Source organism: Rhea pennata, chromosome 2 (assembly GCF_028389875.1).
Source record: "Rhea pennata isolate bPtePen1 chromosome 2, bPtePen1.pri, whole genome shotgun sequence".
Classification (NCBI taxonomy): Eukaryota; Metazoa; Chordata; class Aves; order Rheiformes; family Rheidae; genus Rhea; species Rhea pennata.
In genome coordinates, this window is record NC_084664.1 from 54,493,083 (window position 1) to 54,509,296 (window position 16,214).

General features: G+C 34.2%; 1 protein-coding gene across 1 annotated transcript in view; it reads left to right on the plus strand.

The window, feature by feature from the left end:
* Positions 1-15,973, plus strand: part of SEPTIN7 (septin 7) — a 64,107-nt gene extending 48,134 nt beyond the window's left edge. The window contains 8 exon segments of the mRNA XM_062568488.1: positions 397-489; positions 1,759-1,855; positions 4,017-4,068; positions 4,962-5,087; positions 9,420-9,440; positions 12,171-12,306; positions 14,318-14,457; positions 14,953-15,973. Of these exon segments, the coding sequence (XP_062424472.1) occupies positions 397-489; positions 1,759-1,855; positions 4,017-4,068; positions 4,962-5,087; positions 9,420-9,440; positions 12,171-12,306; positions 14,318-14,457; positions 14,953-14,992 (705 nt within the window). The 3' untranslated portion in view covers positions 14,993-15,973.
* Positions 15,974-16,214: the final 241 nt, after the last annotated feature.

Genomic DNA, 16,214 nt, shown 5'->3' on the forward strand with positions numbered 1-16,214 from the left:
AAGTTGTGTTGTATTAGTTCTTGCATGTGCAGGTGGAATATGTCATGAGTGTGTAAATCTCCCTGTAGACCTACCTGTAGAAAAAATTTTTTTTGTTGTTGCCTTGTATAGGTCGGTAGTCCTTTAAGTGCAAATCAGCTTGAAATATTCTGTTAGCTGTGAAATGCCTGGCTCTGATCCTATTGTGTTGGCTAAGGAGTGATGGTCGTGCTAATAATTCCTTGAAATAGCCAGATGGTGTAACCATGGGAGCAAGTTCTGTGATGCAACTTAGTCACCTTAAAATGCAATGAGTTTACAAGTGAAACATAAGTACCAGATTGCAGCAAAAAATATTTTGAGTTACTACAATGTATAAATTCCTCAAACTATTGAATAATATGTTTTTATTTTTAGATAATGAAAGAAATCCAAGAACATAAAATTAAAATATATGAATTTCCAGAAACGGATGATGAAGAAGAAAATAAGATTGTTAAAAAGATAAAGGTAAAGAGTTTTATTTTGAAAAGCTGTTTGCTCCAGGACAATTTCCCTTTGACTAGGGGCAGAGGGGAAGTGAAAAGCATTGTTTTATTGAAGAGTCCACCAAAATTCTTTGAAGATTAAATCAGATATAAGGCTATTCTAAGAAATACTCTTTCTTAGAACAGGGAATGAATGACTGTGTTCTCAGACAGGTTAATTAAGTCCATTGATGACTTAAGTTCAAAATGGAAGCAATAGATCATATTCTCATTGATAAACTCTTAAATGGTCACTTGCTCCTGTCTTTTTATTCTATCCTTGTTTTACTTTTATCCACCTACCGCATTTTGATTGTGAACTTTGAAGGAGGCTAGGATCCTCTTTCAGACAGAGGTATGTAGTGGCACAAGATACATGCATTAGAGTTAATAGAAGTACTGTCTGGCTAATTAATGTGCTGAAACAGTGAGGAATGACTAAAGAAAAGCAAATGGGTTGTTAGGCTATTGAAACACTTTTTTTCTTTTTCTTTTTTTAGTTTATTCATATGCAGGCTTTTATTGAGCTGTGCTTCTTTCTGCTCAGTAGTTTTAACAGCTTGTGAAAGCTTCTATGTTTTTGTTTTGTGGGAATCACCTAGGATAGATGAAATACACATGGCACAAATGGAGGATATTCTGTGACTAAGGCTTGCCTAGCCTAAAGGAGAGGAACAGAATAAAAGCAAGGACAAAAGTGCAAAATGCTTAGCTTTGTAAGCTGTTCCTTACAGCTATTTAAAGATGTTCTTGGCTACTTTCTTGCTTCAGCTGAAAACAAGAACTTATAGTAGTTCTTTGGCAAATCTTTGAGAACTTGGATACAAGATTCTGTCAAAGTAATAATCCTTGTAGCCAATTGGAATATGAATTGATATTCATTACAGTGCAAGTTGATTAAATAGGAAAAAATTTACCTATTTTGTTTACTAAGTAGCAAAAATGTCTTTTAATCAGATTTACAAAATACATCAGAGTGTACAGAATTTAAAAGCCCTGTGTGTGTGTGTGTGTATACACGTATACACACACGTGTGTGTGTGTATATACACGTATACACACACACACACACATATATGTAGTCATTAAACTAGTTAAATATCAGTAAATAGGTATGTGTTCTTGCACTTTGGGCAAGTTGATTAGTGTTATAACACCTAACTGTCCTAGGTCGGATTTACACCTGAACATGGTTTCATTATCCTTTGGCAGCAGAAGTGTTTGATTTTTAAAGTAAAACTTTATCTTGTAGGACCGTTTGCCTCTTGCTGTGGTAGGTAGTAATACGATCATTGAAGTCAATGGTAAAAGAGTTAGAGGAAGGCAGTACCCATGGGGTGTTGCGGAAGGTAAGGCTTTCTCATTATTTGTATCCATTTTAAATGTATTAGGGCATTAGTCCTTGTTTGAAATGTTTGAAATACTTAATTTGAATGTACTTTGGTCTGGAAATTTATTACGTGTAGCATACTTGTTATTTTGACAGTCTTGGAACAAAGTAAAGGTTTCAGCAACATGCAATTTTACATGCAGATTCCTGTTGAAACTTCACTGAGGAATTATAAAATCTGTAGTAACTTACTACAATTGTTACATAAAAAGATGAGCCTGAAGTCATAGCTGTTTGCTAGTGTTCTTATTTTAATTTCCTTTGTATAAAAAGTGTTCATTTTTTAAATTCTTGTTTCCAGGATATTCATGTTAGGAATGTTAATTTGATCAGCTTGACTAGCATAAATCAATTTAAAGTTTCTGGAAGAATTTGTCTTTACCCAGAACCTACTGGTCTTAATTGCTGGGGTGTAACAACAGGAAGGTACCTTGTATTGAATTGAATGCTTTTGTTCCCTTTTTGTGTTCATTTAAAACTTTTTTCCTGTGGTAGAGATTTGAAGGTAACTGGATGTTCTTCTGGCAACTGTTGTGCTTTAACAGTCTTCATCTATTGCAAGTGCCACGTGAAAAACAAAGTTTGCGCCAAACCATGTATTGAAGCAATCACTATAAGCTTGCATTGGTTTTCCCATGATGATTCCCCTTTTTTCCCCTTTAGTGTATGTATATAGAATAAAGGGAAGATTTTTTTTTTGCATGCTTCTCCCTACCAAGACTATCTGTCTATAAGTTTGATGCAATGCACACCAGAGTGTGTGTGTGTTAGAGGGGAGCACAGTATAGATAAAAACTTCTAAAGAGAAATGCTGTAGTTCTTTGAAGTGCATGTCTGGCAGGAAGTGAGGTTTGGCACAAAGTAAAAACCAGCTGCACTAGAGGATCAAACTTTATTTTAAGGCTCTTGCGTTAGCATTTTAAAATGTACAAAATGGTGCTGTTCTTTATTTTAAAACAAACCTTACGAATGTTTCACACTCGCGATTGTATAACTTTTACAAGGGAAGGACTACAGCCTAATTAAAAGGAACATCTTAAATTGCTTTGAGTTTGTTACCTTGGATAGAGAAATATAGAGAACTTGGAAATAATGCTTTTCTGGGGGGATGACCTCATAAACTATTTTAAGTGGAACTTACCCAGTTTTTATAAAACTGCAATAAAATAACTACAGGAGTATAGATGCAACATAAACGCAAAGATATGATGTACTTTGTTTTTTCTTCTTCTTCTTCTTTTTTTTTTTTTTTTTTTTTTTTTTTGGTAGGGTTTGCTGAGGTTACTTTTAATTCCTTTGTATTCTTTTTCTCTCCTCCTCCCCCCAACCCCAAATGTCTGTCTCCCTTTCAGGGGCACTTTGGAATCTGCCTTATGCCTTACTTTTGTATACTAGGAGCTTTGTGCTTTCCCTCAGCTGTCTGCACACTAAAATGATTCAGTGTGGCATGCATTTTCCTTTAGTGTTATTTCATTGTCAGCAAAATGCTATTCACCACAGCAGCTTCTAAGATGATAACAGTGTGATGGGCACACCTGAAATAGGTGTAAATCTTATGGCAACTGCCAGCCATCCCTTTTGATTGATAGACAACTGCATCAAATTGAATATACAGCCTTCCTTTGTTTAGTTAAGGAATAATTAAATCCACACTAAAATAAAGACTTCTAACTTTAATTGAAGGGATGGGAGATAGGTTGGAACAAGCATGTAAGTCTGTCTTTTAAAGATCTTGGACATAGCTGGATCTAGACTGAGATCTTCAGTTAGTATCTGAATCTTAATTATACAACTGTGCTGGCAGGGCCTCCCAAGGAGTACCTAGTTGAATCAGGAAAAACTGTGTTTCTGCTGCTGTAGCTTACTGTGCTATAGTGGCTCAGAGTACAGTTTGCTAGTATGGCTTGTGGAAGCATAAGAACTTTGGTAAGATGTATTGATACAGTTATATTGTTAATGCTCTTCTACTGTAAACACACAGACTCAGAGTAAAGAAAGATTGGAAAGGGTCTGTTAATGGATGATGGATCATCCAGTAGATGGATGATGTCTGAAAGCCTTACCTTGGTGTAAGATGTATATTTTCATTGGTGTCTCAACATAAATGTCTCCTTTTGCAGTTGAAAATGGTGAACACTGTGACTTCACGATTCTGAGGAACATGTTGATAAGGTGAGTAGCTTACAGGTAACATTGGGCTTACTAGTTTGACTGACAGGTTGGACGGTCTTGTATTGGAGGAAGTGGGACTTGACTAGTAAGTTCATATTAATCCTTGTATTTTTAATTGTAAACAATATCTTATTTCTTATGATAAAATCCTGTTTAAGCACATATCTAGCAAGTCATGACAGTGGTGGTGATTTTGGAATGATTTGGTGCTCTTTATGACTATTTGTTCTTGAAATTGTGAAAACCATAGGAACCTGAGTTGTCTGTCAATGCTGTATGCACTTAGCTGTAGGCATGTTTTAATTTTCAGTGCCAGAACTTTGTTCAAGCACAACTGCATGTGCTTTGCTTTGATAAGTGCTGAGAGGCTCTTTCTGTATTTGTGGCGGTTCAGTAAGTAACATCTGCTGCAACAGTTTGACTTTTAAGGCTTTGCTTTTCTTCAGGCTGATATTGAAAGATTACTGGAAAAAGCTAACGTTTGTGCATTAATCTCAGACTTTACATTTGCTTTTGGCAGACTTGAAACACAGAACCTGGGAAGTTCTGGCTTATGTTTGTTGTTTCATGCCTGACAAACTTCAGTGGATCTGCTACAGTATTGTATACAGCTTTTATAAGTTTATACACAAAACGCAGAAATTTTATGAATGTTGATCCTATAAGTTAATGTTAGGAATACTGCAAACTTGAAACAGTTCATTGCAAAATAATCAGTTATTTCTTTTGTCTCTTGACAACTTCAATTCAAATGGATAAATGACAACTTTGTAGGGAATGGAACATTAGTGAGGAGATATAATTAAGTCAATCTGCAAAATGAACACAGGCTAATTTTTTCAGATAGTATTTCATAGTCATGCACTAAGCTTATAAATTGCTCTTACTGTCAGAACTCACATGCAGGACCTGAAGGATGTCACTAACAATGTACATTATGAGAACTACAGAAGCAGAAAGCTGGCAGCTGTTACGTACAATGGTGTTGACAACAACAAAAATAAAGGGCAGCTAACGAAGTAAGTTCTCATTAAGGTTGTATTGCTCTCTAATTCTTTTTTCTTTTGGTTGATTTGGTTGGTTGGGATTTTTTTTTGTTTGTTTGGGGGTTCTGGTGTTTTGGTGTGTTGGGTGTTGTGCTTTTGTTCCTTCCATCACCGCTCCTTTCTCCCCTGTCTTGCTTCATTGCCTGAGTCTTGATCTGAATGCTGTATGTGGCTTGCTTGTGATTTGTTTGGCTTTTTTTTTTTCCCTATTTTACTAAGTTTTGCTCTAGTTTAACTGAATAAGTTAAATAATTGGTTTTCACTAGATTTAATTCTGAAGAGAACCTGCAAGTTTACTGTCTCTGTAAGTTTTATTTCAGTGGTACTTTTTGGAAAGTTCTTGTGTGTTAGTTTTTCTGTTTTGGTATGTAACTTGATGTTATTGTCTCCTTTGTTATGAATTACCAATATTCAGTGTTGGGGACATTTTTGAGATGGAGGATAGATACATATTTGTTTAGAAACTTCAAAAATAAAAATCCAGATATGCTATTGCCACTTTTGAAAGACCGCACTGACAACTTCTAAGGCTGCTTATCACGTCAGGGAAATTATTGTAAAATACAATCATCTTTCCCTCTCTGTTTTGTGAGAGGAAAGCTGAAATGCAGAGTGTTTTAAGCTTAATAGGATGTTTTGGTTACCTTAAACAGCAAGTTTTTTGCCAACCTGATGAGATGATTGGGAAACTTAAAAGTAGGTTCCACTGTATTCTTCATTGTACAATGGTGTTTGAACATACTGTATCGTACTACATCTAAATACAATTTTCTCAACCAAAACATAGCATGGTTTTTGGATTGTTAGTGATATCCCAAATTATAGCTGTTTTTCCAGAAATATCTCTGAAATTAAACAGAAATAACTGCTATTCATGTTTGTTTGAGAGCTACAAAGCTATTTTTTCACGAAGCCAGTGTCTGTTCTACAGTATCTTATTGCTCTGAGAGAGCCTGTGACAGAGTGATTTAAATGGGCATGATTTAGTCTCAGCTAGCATGAGACTACATGAGGCTTTCCTGCTCAGTGCTGACAAAAAATATAATAGTATATGTCAGTTCAATCGACTCTTCAAACGGGCACTCAGATTTAGGTTAAGCTTGTAGTGAGGTCAAGTCCTAGAGAGAACAGTCTTCAAATGTGCGCATCTCTAACACAGTGATTTCTTCTTCTCACTGTCACGTTTCTTGCCATCACATTATCCTTCCCCTACATGCCAAAGTTCCTGAATGCACATAGAAAGTACCTTAGTAGTATTTCTTGAACTGTGCTTACCTTCTTAACGGTACAGTGCGCTTGGTTGAGAGGGAAGGAGTTTTAAGAACTAACATGAATTAGAAATTGTATGGGAAGAAAGGATATGTAAGATTGCAACATTTGAGAATAAAATAGTTTGGGAAGGGGGAGCAGGTGGGTAGATGAGAGACAAAAATGTAGGATTCATCTAACAGACGAATCTCCAGGATTCATCTAACTTCATGTTGCAGTCCTCATAAAAATGAAACTTCATTTTCGTCGCAACTTTGGATATCAGAGGAAGTTGTGTTGTTCTTGTTTTGTGGTGTTTAATAACAACTTTTCCTTTCTAAATCCTACTATGTTTTGCTTAGATTTGGAAAAATCTTGTTTTTGGTGATAACATTTTAACAATTACATGTTTTGTGCTTGCTTAGATTTGTGTTGGTCTGCACCTACAAACTTAGTCTGTTACCTAATCAGAAGGACTGTATCTACTAAAAGGATAATGCAGTGATTTTTAATTCTCATATTACAAACATGAGATATTTCTATGCAATACCTTTATTAGAAGGCTCCAAAATGGAGTGTTGCCCTTTCCCTCCATCACTTGCTGCTGATACTATTGCTGAGATTTACTTTTTCAGCAAAACCTATGCTCTGAGTGTCTGGAATTACTCTGCTTTTAGAAGCATGCTGACTTGTTTTGCCTCCTGCCATCTGAGGTCACTCCTCTGTCCTGCCTGAATATTTAAAGTTAAAAGTATCTTTTGGAACAATTTGCTCTGTCTGAAATTTGTCATTCAGAACATTGTAGTACTGAACCCTGGGGGTGAATAAACACAACTGGAGTGCTTAGCTGCCAGTTTTCTTAAAGAAAAGAAATGAATTATCACAATTCATGATTCAGCCTTTTGAAAGATAGAGAAGTCTGTGCAAACTTGTAAGGAGTATTTTGAGGCATGCTTTCAAGTTTATTTCTTCTAACTTTGACTTAAAATAGTCAATCTTGACGAGTATATTGGTTCTGAAGCAACTGATGTTATTCCTCTTTTGATGTTACTCTCTTTTTACCTTATCTGTATGTTGATTTGCATCATTTTACTTAAACTTTAATATGCTTTATTTCTGCTTTTTTACTTGAATATGTTATCTTAGTTTTGAATGTAGCATAACTGAAGCAGCATAGAGAAAATTTTCCTGATAACCATGCATCTCTCTTCTAGAAATTAGTTGGAAGATGGGGGAGAATAAATATTAACACTTTATCTTTGCATCCTCTTGGGAATTTTATCCTTGCTGGTCTCTCAAAATGGTGCAGTATTTGAGTTGACCTGAGGAAATTGGCCTCTCTAGTGGGAGGCAGATCTTAGATGCTCATGAGAGGGTAGCAGTGTGCTCTGATGTTCTCTGGCGGTATTACAAGCAGATTATTAAACACAGATACAACCTCTGGCTCTGAAAACTCCTAAGCTGCTGGGGTTTTATAAGCTGGGAGGATACACCAAGATGAGATATGTGTGTGTGTCTTCTGGTTCTTGCACTTTTCCAAAAATGTATCGTGCTAGCTCTTGTTGGAGCCTGGTTTGACCTTTTGTACCTTTAAAAACAGCTATATTTTTATGAGCTTAGCAGATCTTTTTTTTCATGCAGCTGTTAGCTTGTTTCTTTGAAGAGAAAACAAGGGTGAAAACAAATAGAAATATGTGCCACAGGTTTTAATAATACTGTGCAGACAAACTGAAGCAATCCCTTCTGTTCAGTGGTTAATTTGCTATTATTTCTCCCTTGCTTTGATGAAACTAATCAACTATCTGACAGATAACAAGTTGGCCTTTGAGAAATACAGAACATGTTTTCCATGATGATATAGCCTTTGGTAATTTAGGTTTAATGTCAGTTCTTCAAATTTTCATTATCTTTCCATCTCTTAAAGAAAAAAAAAAGTCAAGGGATAACTTTTACTTACAGATAATTTGTCTCTTCACACTATACAGAAGTGTAGTTGTACATGAGCACTGGGTGGCATTGGCTAAAACTGGCCTTTATTCTGAAATTTAAAATTCTTAAAATGTCCGTTTCAAATAGCAAAATTAGAGAAATCTAGTTTTAAGTGAGTTTAAAAGTAAAGCCTTTATTAAAGCATCCTTGAGCATAGTAAAGATGAGCCTTATCTGTCTGTCGCTGTTTAGTGAACTGCTGCACAGAATAACCATATGCACAATGTATAGGTCCTTTAAACTGCTAAGCTTAGGCTGTTTCTAACTCCTCTTGACTGTATTCTTAGTATCTCGATAGCTTTATCACAAAGCCGAGATTCTCTGCTTCCTTTTCCCCAGAAAGGGAACCCGTGCACAGCAGTTCTAGGGGTATTAAGCGCTTCATGCTATAATTGTGAGGTTTAATATCAGAATCTTGTTATCAGACTTTTTTTTTTTTTTTTTTTTTTTTTTTTTCCCTCTTACGTTATTAGTGAAGTGCTAATGCAGCAGATGCTCAGGTTAAAGCGTCATGCTCTGCTGTAAACACCGATTGCCAGGAAGCCTTCTCCAGAGCTGAGCGCAGCCTCATGTGAGACCTCTGCTGGCCAGTGAAATCAAGTGCTCTTTTTGCAGCACGGGAATGTTTGTACCTTTGGAATATAATGTCCTTTAGGTGACAATTCTTTTTTAAATGAGCAGATAAGTGTAGGCGTGGCTTTGGTTTCAGAAAAACTTGTTTCTGAAGAAAAGTTTAGAACAAGTGGTTGCTCATGTCACTAAAATATCTAAAATCTCTTTAAGGCATATTTTAAGTATGCTATATGTAAACTGCTCTTGGAAGTATATTTGCACATCAACTCTACATTAATATTTACATGGTGTAGTGACTTACTAACTGGATTTGAAATAAATATAACCAGCTTTAACTAACAGTCTTTCCTGCTACTGTGAAAAATTTGCTTTTGGGAGCATATAATTAGCTTTAGGAATCTATTTATAATGAATTTGCTTTTTTAATTATTGCTCTTTGGTTTTGTGGTTTTATTTAAGCATGCTAAGCTAAGCCTCTGTATTTTTTGTTTTTTAGATTTGACACAGTTGAAGGCATGTAAGTGGTCATTTAAATTTTTCCAAAAACTTAAGACAAAAATTCTTTAAACACAGAAAGGGTTTTACTGTTTAATGTTTCAAATTTAAAACAGTTTCCTGTTATCCAGCTCTTGGCATTGTTTTTTTCCCCTAGTGTTTTTTTTTCCTAAAGCTCTACTGACATAAACTTTAAAAAGTTGCAAATATTTTCAGTGACTAATATCTTTGTTTAAAAAAAAAAAAAAAAAAGAAAGAAAAGAAAAAACACATCCCTCTTCAAAAACATTTTGGCCAAGCCTTAAGACAAATTTGGTCAAATTTCAACAACGAGAAGACTGTTTCAGGGTATAAATTATGAAATTCGCCTAGTTTGGATCTGCAGCCTCTCAATAGTTCCATGGTATTTGTATAGATACTTAAAATAAATCAGTGGAATTATACTTATCTGTAAATTTAAAACTCTTCAATTGGAAAACCAGCTGTTTTAATCTTTTTCTGGCCATGGTTTTATCTTATTATTGGCTTGCAGAGGTTCCACTTTGTACATATCTAGAATAATTTAACTTTTGCAAATCTTAGAGGGCTGTTTTAACATACATCCTATTAAATTAGATAAATGTCTTACAGTTTCATTTAGCATTTTTTTTCTTGAGCTTTTTGTTGTGTTGAAGTCCCTTGCATTGTTGTATCTTAGAATAAAGGATAATGTGCACTTACCAATGTCAAATACTGAAGACCTGTCTTAACAATAACATTTGTGACCTATGTTGTAAAGAACTCAGCTGTAAATGTTCACTTGTCAGCTTATCAGACTTTCTAGGCAAATTGATTTTACTGCTTTCTCAAAGATGACTTGCATGACGATAGCCATTAGATCATCTGCAGAAGGACAGTTCTGCTCCCCTTTGAAGCCTAGAAATTGTAACAGTGGTTCATTAGTATTCAGATCTACTCCCTAAGTTTATTTTTGAAGAACAGACACATTTGAGAACTAAAAGATGCATTAGTAATGAAAAAACAAGTTTTGACATATGATTTGCTTACACAAATTCTGCTCCTCAAATCCTCTCATTTATTTCTTACGTGAATTGGTTGCATGTGTTACAATACTTGACATATGCTCGACCAGTTTTCTTTCTTGGCAAAAGTTACTAGCAGTTGGCCTTTTCAATACTTAAAGAAAACATTAAGCTAAGAAGCAGTTTCAGTTCAATAAGTAAAATAAAGCATTTTACTAGCATCTAAGCTTTGCAACTATTAGTTCAGATTCTTCTTTTTTTTTTTTTTTTTTTTTTTTTTTTTCCTGGAAGTGCCATCCTCTTCCCCCCACCAGCCCCAACTGCCACACTGCCACCTTTAAAGCACATTTTAAAATACTGGTTTCAGAAAACTTGAAAAATTGTTCATGTAGCCTTGAGTCCATACAACTTCACTGTTTGATTAACTTTTGTAATGGACAAGCAGGAGGAGAAAACAAGCTATTAATAGTCAAAACAGTTCTTAACTGTGCTTGATGTATGAACTCCATTTCTTCAAGAGTGAGTTGCAAATTCTAAATCAAAATGGACATTTTTGACTATTCTGATGTTTTAATCTTCTCTGAAATGTAGTCAATCCATTCCTCTTCTAGAGTACTTTTTCTGCATGAATTTAATCAGAATAGTTTGCTACTTTCTAAAGAAAAAAAATTTTGACAAGATTTAGACTTACCATCTTAATTTATTTACCATCTTTAACATTCTGGTTGAGTTTTGGATACATTACAGTAGATATTCTCTGCTTGTTGATTTTTCTGCATATTCAATTCTTTTTTCATTTTAGCTGAAAGTTGAATCTTAGTCGTTTCTAAAAACCATATATATTGAACTGAAACAAGAGGACAGTAGTTTTCATTGATCTTTGAAGAGCAGAGACATCTTATGGTAGACTGTGTGCAGAAATCATCATTAGATTAAATCATTCTGGTTTGGGTATTTAATGTGAAATTTGCTATTTAAAGATGATATAACTTTAATGTGAATAACAGGCGTAAAGAATTTTCCAAATTCAATAGAATTTAGCAAATACATTAGTGTATGGGAAAAAATAAAAATGTAGATTTAAAAAAAATACTTTTCTAAACCTAAATCTTCCAAGGAATGCTTTCATGAATGACTGAGGTTCAACTGCCCACAATTTTGTCCCCAAAATTATCTGTGCAGAAGAATGACCACTGTATTCAACAGACTTGTAATATTAGTTTATAGATAGCATCATCTTGAACTATGAAGATTTAGAGAGATAGTGGGACTTTTGCCTGCCACAGTTTGATTAATTAGTTCTAGATAAAGATTCTGTCTGTTTTTGTATGTATTTGTATAGGAAGGAAAATGATGCCTGAAGATCATTTGGAAGACACTGATTTTTTAATTACAAATACATTTTTTAGTTACTTGTAACTTTGATTTTCTCTCTTCCCATGACCAGGTTCTTCTAAAGATAGGAAGTCAAGTGTTTCTATTATATCCTAATCATAATATAAATCAAATGTGGGTGTGTGAGGGGAAAAGATATTGTACCAAATGTATTTTTGTAGAAAGCTTAACCTAAACTGGTGTAATGAAGTAATACAAATTGAATTTAAGCTAGCAGTACATGCAGCTACATTTTAATGCTTAAGCGCTTTTATCCTGTTTTCTCCAGATATCCTACTGCAACAAAAAGAAAAAAAAATCTTGTTAACTAACTACTACTTCTGGATTTATGGCAGGAGCCCATTGGCGCAGATGGAGGAGGAAAGGAGAGAGCATGTAGCCAAAATGAAAAAAATGGAAATGGAAATGGAACAGGTGTTTGAGATGAAAGTCAAAGAAAAAGTTCAGAAACTGAAGGACTCTGAAGCTGAGGTGATCAAAATGTCTCACATGTCAATATGGTTGACACTGAACCAATCTTTTTGCAAGATTTTGTAACATAACATCTGTCTAGAAATTGGTTCCGTAGTTGGATCTTAGATTTAAAGAAAACCTGCAGTTACCGTTTCCCAACCCTTTGTCTCTGAAATGATATAAACACAAATTTAAAATGTAGTTTTCATGTTCACGTGTATTTTTTTCACTATCGATCACAAAAACTTAAAATGCTTGTTAGTTTGCTTAGTCATCTTTTTTCTCTGCTTCCTCTAGAATATTTCATTCCTTTATTCCACTTGTTTTATAAATTTATTGAGACTTTAAGAAATTAGCTTATGTAAAGTATTAATAACAACTTACTGAAGAACCCATTCAAGAATTTTTGATACGCCAGCTGTAAGAAACCATCTAAATAAGAATTACTAGACTAAGGAAGAAGCAAGATAATATTGCTGGCAGTGTTTTGGTGTCATGTGAAGCATATATACATTTTATGGATATTTAATTTCTCTCATTTCTTGATGTTTGAGTTCAGTGAAACATTTTTAATGGGTTTAGAACAGCTTTTAAAGTCTTCTTTTTAACAGATTAGTATAAAATTATATTTAAATATGAAAGCAAATTTTATATTTTAAAAAGGCAACTTCTCTCAGGAAGCCTAATGGAGAAGTTCAGAACTGTCAAAATTCCTAACGGCAATTTGGCTCCAAATTTGAGAGAAAGTGCAAAGAGCTGGAAAGGTAGTTGACATACTTGCCAGTCAGGGGCATTATGAGGAGCCAAGGAGCAAGTAACAAAGGAGAATTGATGTACTGAGTTAGAGGAAAAAATACATTAATTTTCTCTTTCAAAGTAGTCAATAATAGATACAGAAAAGGATATAAATGCTAGGTCTTCCAATCAGTAGTGCTGCGTGTATTTAAAGCTAGAGGTTGTATTTGGATCATAGTATTTAATTAGTCATGAATGAATTTGTCCTTTATATATTGTCTCGTCTTTTTTGAATGTATTTATACTTCTGGCCTCCACAATGCCTTGTGGCATGGTTATATGCAAACAAACAAAACCTACCTTCTTGTTTTATATGTGCTGTCTCATGATTACTTCATTGACTGCATTCTGTTAATTCGGTTTTTAATTGTTTGTGCAATTAGTTCTGTTTTTATTCTATTTTGTTTTCCTTTCACCATTCATGACTTCATAAATTTCTGTTGTACTTCCCCAGTTGCAGAAAAGTAGATGGCGGTGCTAAGTATAAAGCATTAAAAAAAATCTGTAAAGGGAAATACGTTTTGAAAGTGTTTGATAAGACAGGGACATGGGAGAGAGAAAGGGAAAAGAGTTTTCTAACTAAGGTTTTAAAAACTTCGTTACACAGCACTTTTCCTGACAAAAAATGAAATCATTTTTTCCTGACAATGTTTCTATTCCCATATTTAACATATCTGTTTGTCTTTTCATCTGTCGCATCAACAAAAGCTTGCAAGAGAAACACGTTATACTGTTCTGTCAGTGTAGGCAATTCATTTCAATAATACTAATTCTTTTAATAAGTGAATAAATTAATCCATTTAATAATAATGCTTACCTAAACAAATTTTTAGTATAATAGGTTAAAATCTGTGTTTATCATTCAAAGACAAAGATGTTGCTAATTTATGCATTACTGAGACCCACTTTTTTTTTTTTTTTTTTTACAATTTACTTAACATTTGCATCAAATGTGAAAGTATTCTTGAATTTCCTTTTGTTTGCCACATGCAGCTGTTGTAGCTCCTGTTTGTAACCCAGACTGCATTTTAGGTGGGTTTTTATTAACTCTGAAGTGGGACTGTAGGAATAAAATATTTTTCACTTCTGTTAAATAAGGATACCTATAACCTTATTTCTTTTGGTCTAACTAGCTTTCTCATACTGGTAAAGTTGCTCATGAGATTTGTTATTGCAGCTCCCAAAGTTGCTGTGTTTTATGCACTTATCAACTCTACTGGTAACTTTTCTACAGCTGCAGCGACGCCATGAGCAAATGAAAAAGAATTTGGAGGCACAACACAAAGAATTAGAGGAAAAGCGTCGCCAATTTGAAGATGAAAAAGCAAACTGGGAAGCTCAACAACGTATTTTGGAACAACAGAATTCTTCCAGGTAAATTGAATTCTTGCTCTGCATTATTGATAACATTCTATAGTTTATGTCTGGCCATTTTGGAAGTCTAATTTAAAATTTGAAGTCTTGAGCTAGTTTACATTACAGATGAGCATAAATCAGAAATATTGGGCATGCTACCACCTTCTTAAGCAAGCTTTAGTCTGGAAACCTATGTTTCCATACATAACTAGATTGATCTAGAAAAAATGTATTTGAATTTGAAAGCTAGATAACATTAGATTCTGAAGGTAAGTGTTAACCTTTCTGAAAGGAAAGCTTTTAAGTCTCCCAGTCCTTGAAAAGGAACGTAGTGATAAAAACACTGATTGACTTTACATAATAGTACTACGTACATAATAAGTTTTTATACATTGTATTGCAATGAGTAAGGCTTTGTAAGTGCATATTTAAAAGATATGCATAGGTGATTTTTTTTAATTGGAACATATATTCTTTTATTATTTAACAAAACTTTCTTTTTAATCATTTTAGAACCTTGGAAAAGAATAAGAAGAAAGGGAAGATATTTTAAATGCATCATTTTGACCACCAGTTATGTATTAGTTGCCAATATGCCAGCCTGGACATCAGTGTGTGTTGGATCCGTTTGACCAATTTTGCACCAGTTGTATCCATAGCAATGGATTTAACAGCATGACAAATTTTTGTTAATTTTGATGGAGAATGAGATGCCTTGAATTGTCTAGGGTGTTGTGTACTTGGAAAAATAACAGCTCTAAGTACCTTTTTTTTCCTTTTTTTTTTTTAAACAGATGTCATTTTAATGCAAAAGAGAACATTTTACTGTTGTACAATCATGTTCTGGTGGTTTGACAGTTTATAGGTTATTCAAGAATGCAAGGACTCTAGACGGTTTTTAGTGAGGATAAATTGCCATAATATGATGCAAACAATGCTTCTCTATTATTATAATACAAGAATTCCATTCAGTGCAGCATATACAATAATGTAATTTAGTCTAACACAGTTGACCCTATTTTTGACACTTCCATTGTTTAAAAGTACACATGGAAAAACAAAACTTGTAGGCTTACAGTGCACCTAAGCTTTTTATAACAACCCTTTTATGTTTTGGATTCTTTAAATATATGCTATTCTCATTTAGTAACTTCTTTAGCCAGAAGGATCTCATTACTGCTTCATTTTTGTAATAACATTTAATTTAGATATTTTTCCATATATTGGCCCTTTTAAATAGAATATAGCTTCTTTCATATGGTAGGAACCAGTGAGTAAAACTTTCCTTTAACTCCCTTTTTACATTTTATGGTAAGTAGCAGGAAAATGCATTTATAGGTCATTTCTAGGCAAAATTGTGGAGTTAACTACCAACCTGTTTCTACCTGTGTGCAGTCTCTTTATTTTACTAGAAATGGGAATATGGCCTCAAGAAAAACATCACCATTTCGCATTTAGCTGTATTCATATATTGCATTTCTGTATTTTTGTTTGTATTGTAAAAAGTCACATAATAAACAATGTTGTGATGTAACATGCTGCTGTGTGAGAAATTTTAAAGGAGTTGCATAGTCAAGTACTCATTTGGGAAATATTTGAAGTTTTGTATCTCTTCCACCTGGACTTGATTAACCTGCATCTTTGATTTGCCTAGGAATTAGTTTGAGATAGAAAGCGCTTTTGCTGAATTGTCAGAAAAGCTACCTTGAGCAGCTGAGAGCTGGCATCATGAGCTGTGCTCTGAATTGCCAAAACAAGACCCTGTCTTGCCCAGA